We start from the raw sequence: 21279 nt of genomic DNA, 5'->3' as shown, positions 1-21279 counted from the left end.
CTGAAGTGACGAAACGATCACATGCAGCAGCAGCGATCGTTGAAAAATGGCTTGATCACCACCATCTCTCAATAGATTTGGATAAAACAAAATACCTATGGTTCTCGAAACACAAAACTCGGCCATCCATAAGGATAAACAACAAGCCTATCAAACGGGTAAACCACTTGAAGTATCTAGGTGTCACCTTCGACAGCGAACTCAACTGGGCAGAGCACATTAGACTGATGAAAACAAAGGCAGACGCCAAGTTGCTCAACCTAAAACGCATCGCAGGTAATAATTGGGGGTATTCCCCAAAATTCAGGAACATGCTCTACAAAGCGGTCGTTCTCAGATCTATAGCACACGGCGCAGTTGCATGGTTTGACACACCAACAGTTCGGATGAAGAAGAAACTTGAGTCCATGCAGCGAAGATTTTTGCTCTATGTAACAGGGGCCAACAATACCACAGCAAACAGTGCTCTTCATGTCATAACGGGTAATGCGCCCATTGCCTTGCAACTCAAATATGAATTACAGTGCGTCAAGCTCAAGCTCAGGCTCAACAAGTTAGTAACCATAGGAGAGACCACGCTTAGCCCCAACATAGTTGAAAATAAAGCAATAGGGTGGATTCTTCATCCGGCTATCAATATTCTAGACAAACAGACCATCTTTAGGGAGACGAACAACTCCGGGACGTATACCATATTCACGGATGGTTCCAAAACGGATAAAGGGGTAGGTTCAGCTCTTGTGGTTTATAAAAATAACGAAGAAATGGAAACATGGAACAGCAAACTGCGGGACACAAATTCAGTCTTTCAGGCTGAGCTGAGAGCAATTTGCAAGGCCGTAGAAATCGCTCAATCACTAAAGTGCACGATAGTAATCAAGTCAGATAGCTTATCTTCCATCAAAGCAATCAGCAACCCTCTTTCAACGCACCCAATGGCCAGAGAATTGAGACAGCAACTTCTTACGAACAGCCACATCAGTATAGAGTGGGTCAAGGCTCATAATAATAACGTTGGCAATGAAAGGGCCGACCGGCTTGCGAAGGAGGCCACACGACTGCAACATGAGGATAGCTCCATTTTGCCGCCGAGGTCATGGGCCAAACGAATCCTCCAGCAAGACCTGCTCTCATGGCAAGAGAGATGGACACATGCAATTACTGGAAGGTCCACCTTAGCTGTACGACAAAGGGTAAATCTCAAAAACCATCCGTGGAGACGAAGCAACACTTTGTTCGTAACTGAACATTTCAGGCGTACCTACACCGATTCCGCATTGTTCCCACTATAACGTGTGTATGCGGACAAAAGGGAGATCTCAGACACTACATGACGGAGTGCGTGACTACATCGTCCTATCACGTCAAAGTACGAACTGAAGATCGCTCAGGAAGTTGGAAGAAAGTCCTTCTCAATAATCCCATTGAGTGCAACAAAATACATGATATGATGACTTTTTTAGAACAACACGACGACCTCCTCATCAGAAGGTAGAGGGACTCGCTTGAGGATTCCGAAGACGAGCCCTACGACGCCGAACCACGTCAAGCGAGATATTATACACGACCGCAGCGAAGAAAGGAAGTTGAAAATATGGCAAGCACCCGTGGTGAACAGTGATCTGTGTCGTGACTTTTCGCGCGCGTGTGTATGTTGGTATACTGTGATATAGCGCGCTGCTTTGGTGAATGCTTGCTGGATTCTGGTTGACGGGCTGGACTGATTTGCGCAAGTATTTTTCAGCCAGTGAATGTAATACTGAAAAGTTGTACAACGCTGTATTTTTGTAGCTGTTATTAGTATTATTTTCTTCTTCTTCATATGCAAGAATGTAAACCTCAGGGGCACTAAATGTCTGCTCGCGAAATGTTAATGGTGCTTCCTGGGGTAAAATAGGTGTTTGTTTGTGTGTGTTCCCCCCCCTTCACAATCGAGTCCGATATCAGGCTCTCCGAGACCGTCCATCCCTTTGGGAAAGAGCGCAAACCATCCCAAGATGGTCTCTCTGGGCGGTCAGCGGTCATGTCTGTCTGTCTGTCTGTGCGAGGAAAGTTGAGAGTCTCATTGAAGTTCACCACGGTCACCTACCCACACACCGGTCTTCGTGGCAGACATAAGGGATCCGTGCATCATCGGAGTGGACTTCTTCAGGAAACTCGGATTTTCCTTGGACATGAGGAATGACCAGCTGCACACGCCGAAGGAGCGTATCGCCATGCTCGGATGTGGTCGTGACGATGTACCTCCAAGGAAAGTGATAGACATTCCAAAGGCGGATAAAGAGTGCATCGTCGCCGATGCAGAGAAGACCAATGGCAGGACCGGAACTGTGCTCTCACGAGGGTCAGATGGCATGAAGAGGGCGATCCAGCCTCGTAAAGAAAAAGCGCATGGAAATGCCGACGCCCTGACAAGAGGACCGGGTACACAGAACCGTGGTCGTTGCATCAAGGCGGAAGAAAAGTGCGGACCGACGAACCCTGTAGTGAGACGGATAACATCTCAAGTCTTACGTAACGATCCTTGGAGCGACAAGAACACCAGGAAGGATCAGCTAGAAGATCCCGACATATGACCGAACATGGAGTTGAAGAAATCCACCGGGGACGAAAGCCCGACCAGTGGACATTTCGGCGTGATTAAGACACTCCAAAAGGTCCGTGAACGGTTCTGTTGGGACAAATCCAGGACCGATGTGCACGAGTGGTGCAAGAATTGCGACGCCTGCGCCGCCCGCAAAGGAATCGCCCCGAACATCCTGCGACCGTTGCCGAGGACCGTCCACGAGAGCACCGGATACTCGTCATCGCTGATGAGAGAGGACCTTCGCCAGCCAGGTGATCTGATGTTCCGGCGACCGATAGATGCTGCTCTTCCACCGGAGGAACACGTCCAGAAACTCCAGGAGCGCCTCGAGGACATGCATCGAATCGCCAGACACAGGATCAGCATCGGCTCTGGAAAGATTAAGAACTGCTTCGATGCGAGGGCCACGTCTCATGACTTCAAGGAAGGGGAACTCGTCTGACTGTGGAACCCTAAGCGCCGGAAAGGACTATGCCCGAGACTTCAGACGTCATGGGAAGGACCTTACAGAGTCGTGAAGAGGCTGAACGACGTCATAGCTCGGATCCAGAAGGCGCCATCCTCGAAGTGTAAGGTGGTCCACTTCAACAGACTGGCCTCTTACCACAGTGACAACCCGCCGATTTAAGCACTGAATTGTCGGGACGAACAATTCTAAGAGAGGGGCAATGTTACGTACTATCGACGATAGATGGCGCTCAAAATGTCGAAATTAGTCGATACCGGTTTCGGTCTAAGCGCAGCGACATGCGATTGGCGAAGAACTGGCGGGCGTGTAGAGAAAAATCTAGAAAGTCCCGCCCCTCCATACGGTAGCGCCGCCAACTAGGAAACTGTGAAATAGAATGTTGTGGAATGTTCTTTTTCTCGAAGTTTCTATCCGGGTTATAAATACCGTGGTGCTCACAAGATGGCAGACTGAGAGAGGCTAGACAGGCTAAAAGAGACTCGAATAGACAGACTCTATTGCTGAAGTCAGTTGCGTTTAAACTTTGCAAGAAAGTTGTTAGCTCTCTGATTAGCCTGTAAATTGGTGTTCTGTAAATAAATCTGTCTTTTTTTTTTTTTTTTTTTTTGTCCGTCGAACCGCTTCTTGTTTTGCAATCTCGAAGTCTTGTGGAAAATTATCCGGAACAATATTTTGGGCTTGGCCAGTCACTATTTAGTTCATGGGTCAAGGCCGCAGCGAGGGGGGAACTTGGGAGACCAGATCCCCCAAAATGTGAGAAAATGACTGAAAAAAGGGGGAAAAGATGGTCCAATCTATTGTTCTATCACTTCATCTCCCCCCCCCCAAATGAGAGTGGTTCCATCCGAACGAAATTTCTGGCTACTGGCTTGCCATGGGCGTTCTAAATCCCCAACTTTAACGTTCTTGCTCTTCACTTTACATAGTCCATAGAGCAGGGGTGGCCAACAGCTAGCTCGCGGGCAGCCAAAATAACTTTTATATTTTTTTTTACATTAGTTTCGAATGACGAAATTGTGTTTAATATAGAAAAAAAATGTTTCTGATTTGAAAAAACAATCTATTTTCATCACACAAACCCTCTTTAAATACACAGGTCATTGATTTTGAAAACCTACTGTGAGAGTTAGGGAAGTAGCAGTAGCAGATTTTCTAATGCAATCATCGGAGGTCAGTGATGACCTCGATGTGATGTCTCGACAAGCAAAATATCCCTCAAAAAAAAAAAAAATTTCAAGTTTTTCCATGAAAATTCAAAACTAATGGGCTGTTGTCTATTAATGAAAATAATCTTTCAAGTATTTCGCTGGGAAAAAAGCAAAGTAGAAAAGCATTGCACGAAATTCAGAAAAGCAAATTATTTTGTTTGTTTAATGAACTTTAAAAGTTTTATGAAGTAACGTTCTCCACTCTAGTTAGAACATTAACACTCATAATTTGCTGAAAGAAAGATGAATAAGTTTTCTAGACAATCAAGAAATTGCATTCAACAAAACTAAAAAAATGCGCGAAGCATATAAAAAAGATTTGGCTGAACTGCGAGCAACTGACAACACACATTAGCTCGAGGAATAAACAACCCCAACCAGAACAATCTCAGAAAAAGATTAAGTTTCACCCACGTTTGAAAAATCGGGGAAAAGAGATCAACAAAACATTTCTATCGTGAAGTGCTTGGAAAAAGTTTCGCAACTATGAAGAAAGCGTAGTCTAAAATCTAGCTATTAGTGGAAAGTTTTCCAAGACCACGCATAAAGGATTTACCGACTTTGCTGAATCTAATGAGTTGTGGATAGAATCAAATGGAAAAATGTTGGGGATGACAAGTCCAGTTTTATGGACTTGAAGAGTGGATCTCTCGACTTTGAAGGGAAAAAACTCTGGAAGAATTCTAGCCACTGAGGACTTAGCCAGAAGCAGGCCGGCAGAGTTCACCACCGAAGTACTAACTAATACACGTCTAATCATGATGACGGGGCCCGTCCTTTTTCCCGGAGATGGATGATGATTCCGCGGCCAGCTCCAACTCAACATATCACATGTTCGAATTTGCGAAGTCCTGTCTGAAGGATATTATGAAGTGCTACTCAAAGAATAAAAAAAACAGTCCTGGATAAATTCCTCACTGAAGCCGGGCATATTCTCGTCGATTAATATGACTTTGAGCCAAGAGTTGCCTTTGAATACTAAGAACTTTATCTCAGAAATGTTTCTTCTCAACATTTTTTGGAACTCTCATAATTTGTAATTTCCCGATTTTGACAATATTTCTCATGCACAAATACATACTTACTAACGTATATTAAATACACCTTCCTAGGCTGTTAACTATATATAGTCCGTCTGTAATCCTACCATCAGCCCCAAGGACTGGGCATGGGAGCAAAAATTCCAAACTGGTCTGGTAAGATCAGATTCAAATTTTCCACGCTGCAGTTTCTATTTACGCAGTTTCCTTCTGCGCTGATTTCACTGTCTGAGAGAATATATAAATACCATATATACTCGTGTATAAGCCGAGTTTTTTTGTGGAAAAATTCGTTCAAGTGGGGAGGGGGGGGGTCGGCTTATACTCGGGTTAGTTTATGAAAAAATATCGACCCTACAATCAGTAGTCATTTTTGTAGCAGTGTTCGAGGAACCAGCATTATTGGTATGGGATATGTTCAAACCCCATAAAACCGATAATGTCAAAGCCTAGCAAAGGAATCGAAAACATCATTGGCTTTGATACCAGGTGGGCTAACATAGATTTTACAACCTTTAGATGTGAGCATTAACAAAGCCTTTCAAAGGCTATTTGAGGCATTTGTGGATCGAATGGACCAGTTCCGATGATAAAGAAACCACAAAAAGTGGTGCCTTGAAGAAACCTGACATTGGCCTAGTGTGTCAATGGGTACATGAGAGTGGAGTTCTGTTTCCAGCGAAATTATCATCCGATCCTTCCAAAAGTGTTGCATCAGCAATGCGATGGACGGAACTGAAGATGATATCCTTTTTGAAAGTCACAATGGCGATGAGACAGTCCAGATGAAGATAAAAACGAAGATGCCGCACCCTATGATGATCTGATGGATTACGATGAGCTTAGAGACTCAGAAGAAATGGATTAAAAAGTTTGAATCATTTTCTATTGTAAATTTCCACACACACACACACATAAGCTATTCATTTTGCACGAAAATATAAGAATTTTTTTCTCTGAAATATATGCACGGGTTTTCAATCTATTGCGGTTTTGTTGGTCCTGAAGTGGGGGGGGGGGTCGGCTAATACACGAGTATATACGGTACTTGTTCCCAAAAAATGAAGAGTTCAGTTAATAATTCATTAATAATCATTTATAATTAGTATTTAATTAAATGAGGAGTTTAGTTGATAAATTCCGTCAAAATGTTTGCGTTCTGCGATGCCATAGCAAGCAATCAACTCGGTGCGGCTTATATGCTATGCCAGAGTTCTATCCCTTTGTGCATGCGCGGCTTATATAGCGGTGTTTTGTCCCTGGTGCGGCTCGCGACACTGCGTCTGACTATTATTTTGGCCCTCGAACAGAGAGAGAAGTTGACCACCCCTGCCGTAGGGAAAGCACGATTCCTTTATTTTCAAAAGTGTAAAGAAAAAAAAAGTTCACCTCGTAGGCACTGGTTATTTCCAAGCCGAAATAGACCGGCGTGTAGATGAATATGCAGATGATGAGAGCGAGGAGGAAGCCCAGAGGATACCAAAACAAAGGCGATCCGTACAAGTAGATCTCCCCGGGGAATCCCAAGGTGCCGACAGCTGTCTGGGTCGTCGCCGTGAGCGACACGACAACTGGTAATATCGCCATGTCTCGTCCCGCCATAAGATATTCAGTAGCAGTCTTCTGTTTGCCACCCGTAAACCTGAAGAAGACTCCGATGACCATCGAAACGGTTAACATGGTGACCACGACTAAATAATCCCATGCTTGGAAGATTTGCCGTTCTTCTGTCATCTCTTGGTCTGGAAGAGAAGAGGAAAATATTTTTTAAATTAGAAATTACTCTTCCTTTCACAAAATACGGTAACTAGGGCATTTACAGGAAAGTGGGGAAAACGAAGATATCAAAGCAATAATTTTTATTACTCCCTCTTTGATATACATATACAGTAAAACCTTGATAAGTCGTCACCTCATGCTATCGAAAAATTATGACGGATTAAGTGGAGTGACGACTAAAGCGAAGTGCCATCAGTTTCAATTTGCAGTATTGTGAAAATCATAAATTTGAAATACAACATTTATTAAAATATGAATCCAATTTACAATATTAATAAAATTTATAGATCGCAAAAGAAAAAATAGAAATTTGTTAACTTTTTTGAGCTCTTATTACTTAATTTACTATGGTAAAATAAACTGGTACACTTTGATTGGTAAAATATCCTGGTACACTTTGATTGGTAAAATATCCTGGTACACTTTGATTTATACTAGTAATTTTTAACTCAGAGTACCTGTTAGAATAGTTGGCTTTTCTTCGCAACAGAATTATCGCACATTAGTTTTACAAATACATGAAATTTAAAATTTTAGTGTTTTAATTCTTCATCAGTAGTTCATGATACCACTACAAGATAATCTCGAACACAGGATCCATTTTTATCTTGGGGGGGGGGGGGGCATGGGAAGGGAAAAATAAGCATCAAAAGACCTCAACTTTGGAAAGAATGTCTGGTTTTTAAACAAAGATATTTTGTTTAAATTTGAAGCCCTAAATTAGTGGGGCCCAGGCAGAAATCAGATCTAGCTTGAACAGTCCCTTACGTTTCAAAAACCTTGGTCCGCAAATGAACTTCCCCAGCGTAACTTTCGTTACTTAAACTGTTTCGTTTTGTTACATAGGCTTTTATGGTGACTTAAGCATATGGCAATGCTGTTAACACAAGCTCTGTTTTTAAAGGAAACCATAAAAACAATCTGTTCCTCTCTCTGAAACTTTTCCACAGTGACGAGTTAACCAAAATTAGCGAGTAAATGAGGATTTAATAACATTGTTGTCTATAAAAGCTGGAAAGGCCTATAAAAAAACGACTTAAGCGGAGTGACGACTTGACGAGGTTTTACTGTATATATTCAATTCTGTTCTCTGTATACTTTAGCACAAACACACACACGGGTTACCTGAAATTAGAGGAAATCGACATCTCACGCATACGCCAATATCTACTTATAACCGACACACAAGTGACTGTTAAACTGCGGTTAATGAATTAATTGTCCTAGGGCTGGAGATCCTTGACCTTTTGTGTTTCACGGACCCTTTACAGGAGGTCTCTCCAGCCGATATTTAGTTATGTTTTCCGGACACTTCAAAAAATACGAACTAACGAAACCATAATTTGAAATTTCATTTCTTTCGTAAAACATTAACTAGATTGTTCCATTTCAGACAAAATCACTTACTTTTCACAAAATTGTGGATCATTTTCACAGGGCCACAATGACATGCGCGGTTATCCGGGGCAAGCATGCATTTTGGCGCCCCCTTTTAATATTGAAAAAGAGATGAAAGGATAACATTTGCGCACCTCTCTGGCTTGGAGTTCGGGGCATCAGTCAGTGCCGTCTTAACGCATGGGCCCACCCGGAGGCCTCAAGAGAAGAAAGGCCTCACAAAAATGAGATCCGGTTGAATTTTTCTAGGATTCACCTGCTTGAGCCTCCTGAAAACCAATTGGCCCGAGGGACCATAATAGTCTTGAGACGGTCCTGGCATCAGTCCCACCTGCTTCTCCCTAGTTGCGGCCCTGGTGCCGATGTACAGGGTGTTAAGCGGGGCGGGATAGCAAGTTCGGAGGGGCGGCAAATTTTAGTAATTCGTGATAAAGAACTTTAAATTCTATCGTGAAAAAAGGCAAAACAATTCGGATAGCCAGCACGTGGCAAAGCCATAAATCTGTGTCTGCAAACGGATTTAGCAAGAAGTATTTAAATGATTTCGTAAGAAGGACATTACGTTCCCTTCGTGTCATCGCACCATCTGGAGAAAATCATCTTCTGATAACTGATGGGGAAAAATGATAAACGAAGAAGTTTTTTCGTTACTACGGTTCTTTGTGTTCATCAGAACGAATCCGCTAATGATCCATTGATGGATCTTCTTAGTATTATTATACAGTGCTATATCATGATTGAATAAATTAATTTTTTTTTAAATAAAAGAAAATATCATATGGGGGGGGGGGGGGGAAGAGAGCCCAGTAGTTGTCGAATTTTTTTGTTAGCCAATGGCCCTTTGCACCATATTTTCTTCTCGTGCTGCCCCCCCCCCCCCCCATCTTTCCCGAGGACCTTCTACCCTCATCCAAGAGCGAGACTCTTTCTCATTGTTCAATTGAATTTAGTCAAAGCGAAATTTATTGCACAAATATATATTAAAAAAAGGTTGGCCGCTTGAACTCCCTGGAACAGGTGCGGATCCGAAAGGAAGGGGGGGGGGTTCGATCCCTCGCTAACACCGAATACGTCTGTATATAATATATTATATGAGACGCTGCAATCAATTATTTTCATGAGGTTTTCTTTTTATACCATTTTTGACTAACGTTGCGTTTGTGCGATGCTTTGTTTAATATTTTTTTCACATAAAAATGTTTTCATGAAATGAACAGTTTTGGGAACTAAAAGTAAAGGAGTGTTTTATGAGTGTTTTTTAAAATTTGTTAACAATGAAATTTGATTTTTTAGAGTTTTTAAAACATGAAATTCTCAAATTTCATTCCGATTTTCTATCTGAATTTTTTTTTCCTGACCATCAACAGAAATAATTTTTCCCTAATTTTTTTTTGTCACATGGGGTTTCGCGCCAAAATGTTCTTGAGCTCGCCATGGATTTTTGATGAAGGTAACCAATATTTTTTCTAATTTAAAAATTTTAAACAAATATACATTGGTTCAAAACGGTATTTTTTCAGTATCTTTTTCGAAATCATAAAAAAATTTGAAATATTCTATATAAATGATCATCAGAAACCTCCGATGTATGGGAACTATATTTTGCGGCGAAGGAAAACATTCTCTACCTTTCTTTCACTGCAAAGTTAACCTGCAACAAACTATAGATAGGAAGAAATTGCGGGAAAAAATATATATGCATTTTTTGTTTGAAATTTAATTAATATGTGTACAAACTATAATTAATATGTATACGTGTATATATTTTATATATATACATACACTTGTATATATATATATATACTAGGGGGGCTCTGCCCCCCTGCCGCCTTTGGCGGCCAACCCCCCCCCCCCCACTTCTCTCCCGGACATATCTTGTTTATTTCGTCCCACTTCATCAGCGTGCTATGGAAAAGGGGAAAGGGACGTGTGAAAGCACCAGCCTACTGAAGAAGCGAATTTTAATGAAAATAATAATAAAGCAACAAAAAACAAATGAGATTCATCAAGTATCCCCAGAAAACTTCCCCATGGGGGTCCCCAGATTCAATTCACTGAATTTCAGTGGGGCCCCACACTGGATATATCTTGGGCTACCGATGTGTTGCAAATTTTACAATGTTAAACCACAAAAATCAATGAGATACATTCAGGGGCACCGAATTACAACCTGCCAACATTTCCATGAAGCCCTGACCTGCAAGCTTGTCGGACACCCCCCTGTGAGAATTTTTCATTTTTATCAATTTTACAACGAATAAAATCCAGGGCTCCACATCCAGTAGCGGGGACACAATACGCAGATTTTTAGTGGGGCCCCAGACTGGCTATATCTCGGGTTTCGGCTGTGGCAAATTCTACAACAGAAAAGAATGAGATTCATCCAGGGCCCCCAAAATGAAACCTGTAAACATGGGGCCCCCGACTTGGAAGCTTGTCGGTCATCCCCCGGTGCGAGTGCCATGAAAAATTTTCATTTGTATTCGTTTTACCAACGAATAAAATCCAGGGCCCCCAACCAATTACCCGGGACACCAATTCGCATACTTTTGGTGGGGCCCCAGACTGGCTTTATCTCGGGCTTCGGCTGTTGCAAATTCTACAACAGAAAAGAATGAGATTCATCCAGGGCCCCCAAAATCAAACCTGTAAACATGGGGCCCCCCAACTTGGAAGCTTGTCGGTCATCCCCCGGTGCGAGTGCCATGAAAAATTTTCATTTGTATTCGTTTTACCAACAAATAAAATCCAGGGCACCCAAAATGAAACCTGTAAACATGGGCCCCGACTTGGAAGCTTGTCGGTCTTCCCCCGGAGCGAGTACCATGAAAAATTTTCATTTGTATTCGTTTTACCAACGAATAAAATCCAGGACCCCCCCAACCAATTACCCGGGACACCAATTCGCATACTTTTGGTGGGGCCCCAGACTGGATATATCTTTTGCTTCCGCTATCGAAATTTTTCAACGTTAAAGCAGCAAGAAAACAATGAGATCCATCAAGGGCCCCTGGAAATGAAAACTTTTTACTTATACGTGAAATCTTCCCCGGGTACCCCGACCCTGTGTTGGGGGCACTGCTGTTGTGTGTGTATATTATACATATATATACCTCTCGGCATGGACCTCCCCCCCCACACAAAAGAGGGCTGACAGGGGCCACAACGATTCTTATCACTTTTTGATTTTTCACACTATAAATCAATCACAGAGGGGCCCCTGAAAAGCTGGTTTGGGGGCTCGAAATCTAAATTCCAGCCTAAGGGCTCTGCTGTAGGATGTAGGAGCCTCTTGGTACATGCACATAACATGGTCCCGATGGGTCAAATGGGTCCCGATATGTGAATATCGACCGTTCAAATTGCGAAACCTTCCCGATATCGTAGAAAAAAACCGAATCTGTAAAAACTCTACCTTGAATATCCAGTTTTGTCATCTAGCTGCTACGCGGTGGTCACCGTTTCGCATCGCGAAAATCACAAGTGTGTACGCAGAATCGGCTTTTTTGGAGGGGCACAAGGATCTAATTCTTCACAGATAATATAAAAGAAATTATTTTATTCCAATATTTTAATCTCCGGGTGGGGGGGAGGAAGACGCCCCTTATAACCTCTCCCAAATTTTGCTTTTGGTGAGAATCCGTGTTTGGAACTTGCGATTGCGCAATGCTAATCGACTAAAAATGTGATGTTCTAAAGATTTCAAATTTTGAGTAGGCTATTCCTTTGAAAAAAACTTCTGGTTGCCACGGCAATCACACAGACCTACAACACAAAACTTCAAATGCACGCATTACCCGTTTGCAGGATAGATGCAGGAGCTGCAACTGGGAGGGGCAGGCGGGCCTAGTGTCCTGGGCTCTGGACTGGGGGGCACCAAATTCACCCTTTATAACTGCTTCTACATTACATGGGCGTGCCAAAATGTGTACTTGCCCCTTTGAGAAAGTATCTAGTTGCGGTGCTAGATAGATGGCACCACCTACTGAACACAAAACACGCCAAATGCTGGGGGCACACACATAAGCACGCTGTTAAGTTCTCCAACACAAATCGGGTGTAGCTACCATATTCAGGTGTGCAAATATGTGGCAGTTAAATGGCGACAGATCAGAATGGTGGACCATCAGGAAAGGGAAATAAAATCATTTCACCGGGAAATCCAAAGTGTGAATAGGAAATGAGAAGATAAGTGTCAGAGAGGAGAGAAAGAATCTGATTTGCTTTAAATTTGATCAGAAGATACTGAAAATGCTAAGATATTTTTAACAAAATGTAAAATCAATCAGAAAGGAATTTATACATTGATTATTAGTAAATAGATAAATGAGTGCCTTCAACTGTTAATTAAAGTGGATCCTGCTTATAACGTTTTTCAAAAACCATCATAAAAAACGCTATAAATAGTAAAACACTTTAAACAGGAAATCGCAATTAGAATTACTTATTGTTAGGACAATGAAAATAAGTTGTACTAAGTGGAAAAACATTCTGAATGGGAGAAACGTTATAAGCGGGATCAACTGTATGTTTGTTTTAGATTTATTACATGTGCGGAATTCCATACGTTAAATTCTCAGTGCTAATGAGCTTCTTTGAAAGTTTTTCCTACTAGTAGACAATGAAAGTAAATGAACCTTTTTGGATAGAACATGTTTTTAGAAATGAATTATACTTGATTCACAGATACCTTCTTCTCTTACCCAGAACATGACCCACCACTCGGTCTCAACGAAGAGATATAAGCAGGTGATCAAAGACCTGGGCCATGCTAGAAAAAATTCATAGAGATACCAGTGAATTATGGGGGGGGGGGGGGCATAATTTTTTTTCAATATAAATTTTTTTTGAGAGGGACCCACTTTCACTCATAAAGGACCCAGATTTTTTCACCCTAATAAGTGGTCACTCCGGTTAACTCGTCATTTTTCTTCAGGCCCTTCCAGCTCTTATAGGCAACTATGTTATTAAACCCTCGTTTACTCGTCGCTAATTTCGGTTGACTCGTCACTATGAAAAAGTTTGAGAAAGAGGAACAGATTATTTTTATGGTTCTCATTAAAAAAAAAGCTTGTTAACAGCATTGCCATATACTTAAAAGTCACCAAAAAATCCTATATACCCAAACGGAACAGTTTAAGTAACGAAAGTTACGCTGGAGAAGTTCATTTGCCGACTAAAGTTTTTGCAACGTTAGGGACTGTTCGAGCTAGATCTCATTCCTACATGGGATCTACTGGAGAAACCGCGAGACACCCATGCTCTGTCGCATGTAGCAACGTAAGCACTTCGGCTCTCTCCCCCTCCCCCCCACGGGGGGACCAGGGCATCTCCGGCAAAACCAAAATTTATTGATACGTCAAAGATTACATACAGTGCAAGGCAAACAAAAATTATGTAAATCGAAAAATCAAATTAATCAGGTTAAAGTCAAAGTGCAACGCTTGCACGGATAATAAATAATCATAGAAAGCATGGACTTGACTAATTTAGGGCTTGAAATTTAAACGAAATATCTTTTTTGAAAAAAATTAGACATTCTTTCCAAAGTTGAGGACTTCTGTTTACTTTTCCCTGCCCAGGGCCCCTCCACCAAGTCAAAAGTGTTCAAGATTACTTTGTAGTTGTATCATGAACTACTGATGAAGAATTAAAACACTAAAATTAAATTTGATGTATATGTAAAATTGATTTGCAATAGAGAGTTCTATTATGAAGAAAAGCTATTTATTCTAACAGTTGCTCAGTTAGTCTAAATTAAAAATTACTAGTATAAATCAAAGTGTACAAGTTCATTTCACCACAATAATTTAAGTAATAAGAGATAAAAAAAAATATAAAAAATTGCTATTATTTTTTCTTTCGCAAACTATAATTCTTATTAATATTGTTATTTTGATTCATACTTTAATAAACGTCTCATTACTTTAAATTTATACGACTTTCACAACATTGCACATTGAAACTGACGTCACTCCGCTTACGCCGTCATAATTTTTCGGTAACTTGAGGTGACGACTTATCGAGGTTTTACTGTATATATATATATATACTAGGGGGGCTCTGCCCCCCTGCCGCCTTTGGCGGCCAACCCCCCCCCCCACCCCCCACCACTTCTCTCCCGGACATATCTTGTTTATTTCGTCCCACTTCATCAGCGTGCTATGGAAAAGGGGAAAGGCACGTGTGAAAGCACCAGCCTACTGAAGAAGCGAATTTTAATGAAAATAATAATAAAGCAACAAAAAACAAATGAGATTCATCAAGTATCCCCAGAAAACTTCCCCATGGGGGTCCCCAGATTCAATTCGCTGAATTTTAGTGGGGCCCCACACTGGATATATCTTGGGCTACCGATGTGTTGCAAATTTTACAATGTTAAACCACAAAAATCAATGAGATACATTCAGGGGCACCGAATTACAACCTGCCAACATTTCCATGAAGCCCTGACCTGCAAGCTTGTCGGACACCCCCCTGTGAGAATTTTTCATTTTTATCAATTTTACAACGAATAAAATCCAGGGCCCCACATCCAGTAGCGGGGACACAATACGCAGATTTTTAGTGGGGCCCCAGACTAGCTATATCTCGGGTTTCGGCTGTGGCAAATTCTACAACAGAAAAGAATGAGATTCATCCAGGGCCCCCAAAATCAAACCTGTAAACATGGGGCCCCCGACTTGGAAGCTTGTCGGTCATCCCCCGGAGCGAGTGCCATGAAAAATTTCCATCAACGAATAAAATCCAGGGCCCTCAACCAAGGGCCCCTGGAAATGAAAACTTTTTACTTATACGTGAAATCTTCCCCGGGTACCCCGACCCTGTGTTGGGAGCACTGCTGTTGTGTGTGTATATTATACATATATATACCTCTCGGCATGGACCTCCCCCCCACAAAAGAAGGGCTGACAGGGGCCACAACGATTCTTATCACTTTTTGATTTTTCACACTATAAATTAATCACAGAGGGGCCCCCTGAAAAGCTGGTTTGGGGGCTCGAAATCTAAATTCCAGCCTAAGGGCTCTGCTGTAGGATGTAGGAGCCTCTTGGTACATGCACATAACATGGTCCCGATGGGTCAAATGGGTCCCGATATGTGAATATCGACCCAATATCGATATATGAATATGAATGTACGATATATGAATTTGAATATCGATATATGAATCGAACCCACTTCCGTAACAGATTTCCGTCACTCAAAAATTTCACCCACTTCCGTCACTCGGTTGCTTAGCAACAGGCCCTTTTCGAGTTTGTTTGTGATTTTATATTATAGAATAGATATACATACACATACCACCATTTTTAGTGTATTTTCAAAAACCAGGAGAGGGGGGGGGGCAACGTCCACCCCAAATGACGGACCTGGTCTCATAAATGCGAAAGTCATAACTGGGAGACATAAATGGGATCTCACCGAGGCCGGGATACCCTTACACACAAGTGGAATTTGCAGGCATTTACGCACAACCGAGCCCCTCTTGGCCCCATTATTTTTCCCCCTTACCCTTCTTTCATTTATTTCCTTCCTAAAGTTATGAGGACTGCTTTTGTATTTAATTGTTTAAATTCAACTAACTTCGCCCAAAAAATGCAATTTTTTTTTAGTATTTCATCTCAAACTATTTTTTTTCGTGTATATACAAGGTGCATAGGTAACAAGGTGTATGAACCCAGTTACAAAGTTGTTGCCATGTCTCTTTTGATGCCAACAAAAAAAATTCCATGTCTCTAAGTGCAATATTCACTGAGATATTCAAATTCAATAAGCAGGAAAGTTGGTAAAAAAACAGCGTTAAACACGGGTAAAACGGTTTACCGTTTACTGAGTACTAAAACGACATATCCGAATACTAAAGTTATTTGGATACTTTTTCTAATTGGAAGTATGCCTATAGAGAATCAACGGTTCACCAGTAAAGTTTTAGCCAACTGACACATTGCTTCTTTCGCCACTTGGACATAACTTGTCATCCAACGAGACCTCAGATCTTCACGATGAATACAAATCTTGCCGTGTCGAGTGAACAAACCAATATTGTTATTTGAAAACTGATTATAATTTCTTATGGGTTTGAAATTTTGGTAATGAATCATTATATGTTCACTAATTATTTGAACTCGTTTTTTTGTTTTGTCACTGAATACAGGATTTCTCTGGAAAATGAATGACTCAAACAAATATTTTAAAATTTCTCACTTATTTTTTTAAATTCAGAGTATGGCTACAATATGAATCTATATCCTTGATATATGTATTGTCATTGGCGTACGAAAAAGAGTGGGTTGTTGTTATAACTCCCTTGAGCAAAGATTAGCCTATAGTGTAATTTTTCTGGAAAAAATTTAATCCCCCAGAAGAAAACAAATTTGAAACAGTAAACTTGATGATGCAAACTTGTCTTCAAGTGCAAAGTTTACATTTATTGAAAATAATTCAATAATCTATTGTATTTTTTACTGTATTGTATTATGTTTATTTTGCTTTTTCATTATTTTCATAAATTAAAAAATTAAATTCGAATGTATTTATACTTTAAAAAATATTTGAATAATTTTCATCTAACGAGAAGACGGGTGGGGGAGGGGTAAGGGGGGTAGGAAATAATCATGGTCGCAAAGGGGGCCACAGGAATGAGAAATGGTTGAAAGGGAACCACGGACAAAAAAAGGTTGAGACCCACTGGGTTAGAGGACGTATGTCGATGACGTCACTAATCTCGTGGTGAGGCTTTCTGCTTTAGAAGGCGTTTGTCCAGCAGAGTCGTGATCAGGGTGCTCAAACCTTTTTAATAAATGATGGCAGCTTTGTGGTTACCCCAACCGCTAAAAAAAAGTGGATTTTCTCAGTTGCGGTTGTATCTGTGATTATACTATAGATTGTATGAAACCGCAACCAAGCTGTAGTCAGTTCTCGGCCTAAATTCGCCTTTGGAACGCCTGTTCAAGTTGTAAAACATTTTCCGAGAGAATGTTCAGAAGAAAAAAAAAAAAACCGAACCTGCAAAACTCTACCTTGAATATCCAGTTTTGTCGTCTAACTGCTATGTGGTAGTAACCGTTTCGTATCGCGAAAATCACAGGTGTACACGCAGAATCGGCTTTTGGAGGGACACAAGGATTTCTTCCACAGAAATTGTGGGTCACTAGCACTCAAAAAGAATTTTTAATTAACATATAGTATAAGAATGTATTTTTCCCAACGTTTTCATTTTCTACAAAAATATTTTCAACTTTTGATCTTCTTGGGGAAGCATGAAAAAATAAAACCATTCTACAAGGAAATCGCTTCGCAAGGATTTATATTAATAAGACAATCAGAAGATGAGTGTCTGAGAGAGAAAGAGAACCTTACACTTGCTTTAAATTTAATGAGCAGATATTGAGAGCTAAGATTTTTTTCTAACGAAATGGAAAATCAATCAGAAGAGAAATATATAAATGTGTGCCTCTAACTTCTATATAGTTACAGTAAATCCTGCTTATAACGTTTTTCAAAAAAATAAATTGTCATAAAAAATGTTGTAAACAGGAAAACACTTTAAACGGGAAATCTTAATGAGAATTACTTAGAGTTGGGACAGTGAAAATAAGTCGTACCAGGCAATATTACGAGAAATTTAAACTGGTGGGGCACTAGAAGCGGACTAAGTTCCAGTGTTCGTACAAATGACATAGCAGGTGAAAATTTCAAATTTTAATAAAATTGTTAATGAATAAAAATATTAATAAATTATTGATTAATAAAAGTATTGACTAATAAAATTATTAATCATTGAACTCACTAATTAATTATAACTTCCCGTAAAACAGGGAGGGCGGCGATGTACAAACTTAAAAAAAAAACATAGCAAGAAATCTATCAGAAGTTTACAGAGCCTGTGCTGCAATCAAAAATTATGCACAATGGGGGTAAAGACACATTGCGTTGGCACTGATTCAAAACAATGTAAAAAACATATGCGAGGTAGAAAATTATTGCATGTACAAAAGGATGCAAGGTGAAATTGTGTAGCACGTGCAGAGAAAATGTTTTTCAAAAAATAGATTCATCTCTATCGAAAACTAGAAACCGGTCTTAAACAACAGAATTGATTTTAATCATTATTTGGATGACCATACGTCTCGTATTTCCCGGAACATTCCTGTATTTTCACGTGATTTAATAATAGACTACTAGTATACAAAGTTTTTTTTGAAAAGGACAAAAAACTAGAAGAGTATTTTTTCCACCCGAGTGGCCAAGAAAAAGGCGTGATCTAGTTGGAAAATAACTTGTCAACACTGTTCTAGCTTGAGTAGGGACTAAAGAAACGCATGCAAACACTGGAACTTTAGAATAGAAAATAAAAACAAGAAAAAAATTCTACCCTTTTTCCGATGTTAAAAAAATGTAGATGTTGATTTCTATCCTTTTTCAACGATAACAAGAAAACAGTCCGAAAAGAACACAAGAGATGAAAAACAAATATTCAATTGAAAAAAAAAATCTGAACAAAAAGTAATTTTACACAAAAAAAAGTCCGCATTTGCGAATAATAAATTCTCAACATGAAATTCCTGGTTATAATCATCTCAAATTTCATCTGGAACCCCAAAACTCGGAAAAAGTTTCATTTCTGTTGATATTAATTTTTTTTTTTTTTTGGTAGCAAAAGACGTCACTGAAATGGATATTTTTACAAATATTATCGGCAGAAAAGCCATACTTTTTAAAAAAGTATGATTGTAAATGGATACATAATCATTCAGCAAGCTGATGACCCCTTTAAAGTGGGCTCTAAAATGGTTTGCTTATTGTAAGTTTTTGAGAACTATGGAAACGCAGCGAGCCATAAAGAAAATAACTTATATTTGTCGAAAGGCAACTATACTAGAAGTACAGACCATACTACTTCGCATACTACATGCTATTTCCAAGTTTTTCCCATTTTATGCTAGTGCTTCGTTTCCCAGTGTTATTCCTGAAGCATATGCAACTAGTCTGCTGGTGAGAAACAAGTTTAATATACGAGTTCGTTCTTTCATTTTCAGTAGAATTTCCTTTGGTTGTGGTATCTTCCTTGCTAGCTGGCTGCGTGGAATCAGCTTTTCTTAATTTCTGAAAAAAAGAAAAGCCCCCCTCCTCTTCTCTCTAGAACGTAAAATGAAAATTTCAACAAAAAAAATCTGGATCTATGAAAGAGTGAAACTTGTGAAATTAAATATGCCGAGTTACTTTTGCAGACGGTTGCAAAAATATATAAAAATCTTACAAATTTCCTTATAATTTTCTTCTTTTTTTGTCATTTGTAAAATAATCGTAAGAATCTTGAAGAGAGAGAGAGAGCGAGATTAAAGTAAAGGCAAAATCACACAAGATTAAATTTATTGAAAAATCATAATCTCATGACCTTTCTTTGTTTTCTTCATATTCAGATAACGTTTAAGCATAATCCGAAAGTTTAATAAAAATTATGAGAGAATCACGGCTAAATAAAAACTATGCCGTGATTTGGTCTCTCGAAAGTCGTATTAACGGGGTTCTCTCTATCCACTGTATTACTTTTTTTCTTCATTCCCCCACTCTTCGGATCTGGAGACCACCCAATATCCGAATTTGAATTGAATAGTTTTGTCGTTTTACTTTAACGAGCATTAAAAAAATCAATCAATGGTCATATCCTTCATCTCGGCCATCCTCCACCTGTTCTTTGTCTGACTTTTTATGACAGCATAAGTCCTATTTCAGAGAAGTCGGTCCCTGGAAAACTTATCTTTTCAGTTGAACTTCCCTTTCCTTCTAGGAAAAAAAAGGTCATAAAAAATAGGTCTCGCAAATGGCGAAATCTTTTTGTGAGAGTTTTTCCTCGAATGAAAGCATCAAAAGATGCAAATAATCATAGGACATGAAACAATCAGTGATGCGTTCATTCTCGTGATCGTTCTTCTGAATGCGTTCTTCTCTCGTGATCGATGTGTATTAAACTCTGAACCGCTTGCGAAGCCGCAAGGGCACCAGCTTCCAAAATGGGAAGCATCCAATATATATTTAGTCTGCACAAACGTTATACATGGCTTCACGCAAAAAACGCTAGCAGACGGCATAACTAAATAAAGGGGTATGTATCACTACTGCAGCGATAATTGGAACCCTGAACTCGCCACGTATGGTATTATTGGTCGACTCTCTTCATATTGGTAGGGTTTGAAGTTGCTTCAGGAAAACAAGAAAAGGGCTTTGCCCCACCAGTGGTCATGTTTTTTCACTGGTGGGACAAATAGAAAGGCTAGTGGGGCAAAATCCTCAACAGTTAACATGTAAAAAAAAGGCTTGAGTCGTACTAAATGGGAACGTTATAAGCGGGATCGACTGTATATTTGTTTTAGATTTATTACGTGTGCTAAATTCCATATGTTAAATTCTCAGTGCTAATGAGCTTCTTTGAAAGTTTTTCCTACTAGTAGACAATGAAAGTAAATGAACCTTTTTGGATAGAACATGTTTTTAGAAATGAATTATACTTGATTCACAGATACCTTCTTCTCTTACCCAGAACATGACCCACCACTCGGTCTCAACGAAGAGATATAAGCAGGTGATCAAAGACCTGGGCCATGCTAGAAAAAATTCATAGAGATACCAGTGAATTATGGGAGGGGGTACCATACTTTTTTTAAAGATAATTGTTTGTGAGAGGGACCCACTTTCACTCAAAAAGGACCACGATTTTTCAAATAACCTGAGGTAAATTAGAGGACAGCGGCATCTCTGAACATAGAAGAAATCCAATAACTAATTAAATAGCAA

The 21279-nt window shown here is 39.9% G+C and overlaps 1 protein-coding gene across 2 annotated transcripts in view; it reads right to left on the bottom strand.

Moving 5' to 3' along the window:
- Positions 1-21279, bottom strand: part of LOC149086554 (putative sodium-dependent multivitamin transporter) — a 268467-nt gene that overhangs the window by 244164 nt on the left and 3024 nt on the right. For both annotated transcript variants that reach the window (XM_089256024.1, XM_089256025.1), the window contains exon 2: positions 6694-7046. In XM_089256024.1, the coding sequence (XP_089112150.1) occupies positions 6694-7038 (345 nt within the window). In that variant the 5' untranslated portion in view covers positions 7039-7046. The remainder of the gene's footprint in view (positions 1-6693; positions 7047-21279) is intronic.

Source organism: Pholcus phalangioides, unplaced genomic scaffold, assembly GCF_987345545.1.
Source record: "Pholcus phalangioides strain wild (caught in Gottingen) unplaced genomic scaffold, Ppha-v1.0 ptg000004l_1, whole genome shotgun sequence".
Lineage (NCBI taxonomy): Eukaryota > Metazoa > Arthropoda > Arachnida > Araneae > Pholcidae > Pholcus > Pholcus phalangioides.
This window is presented reverse-complemented; position numbering and strand designations above follow the sequence as displayed.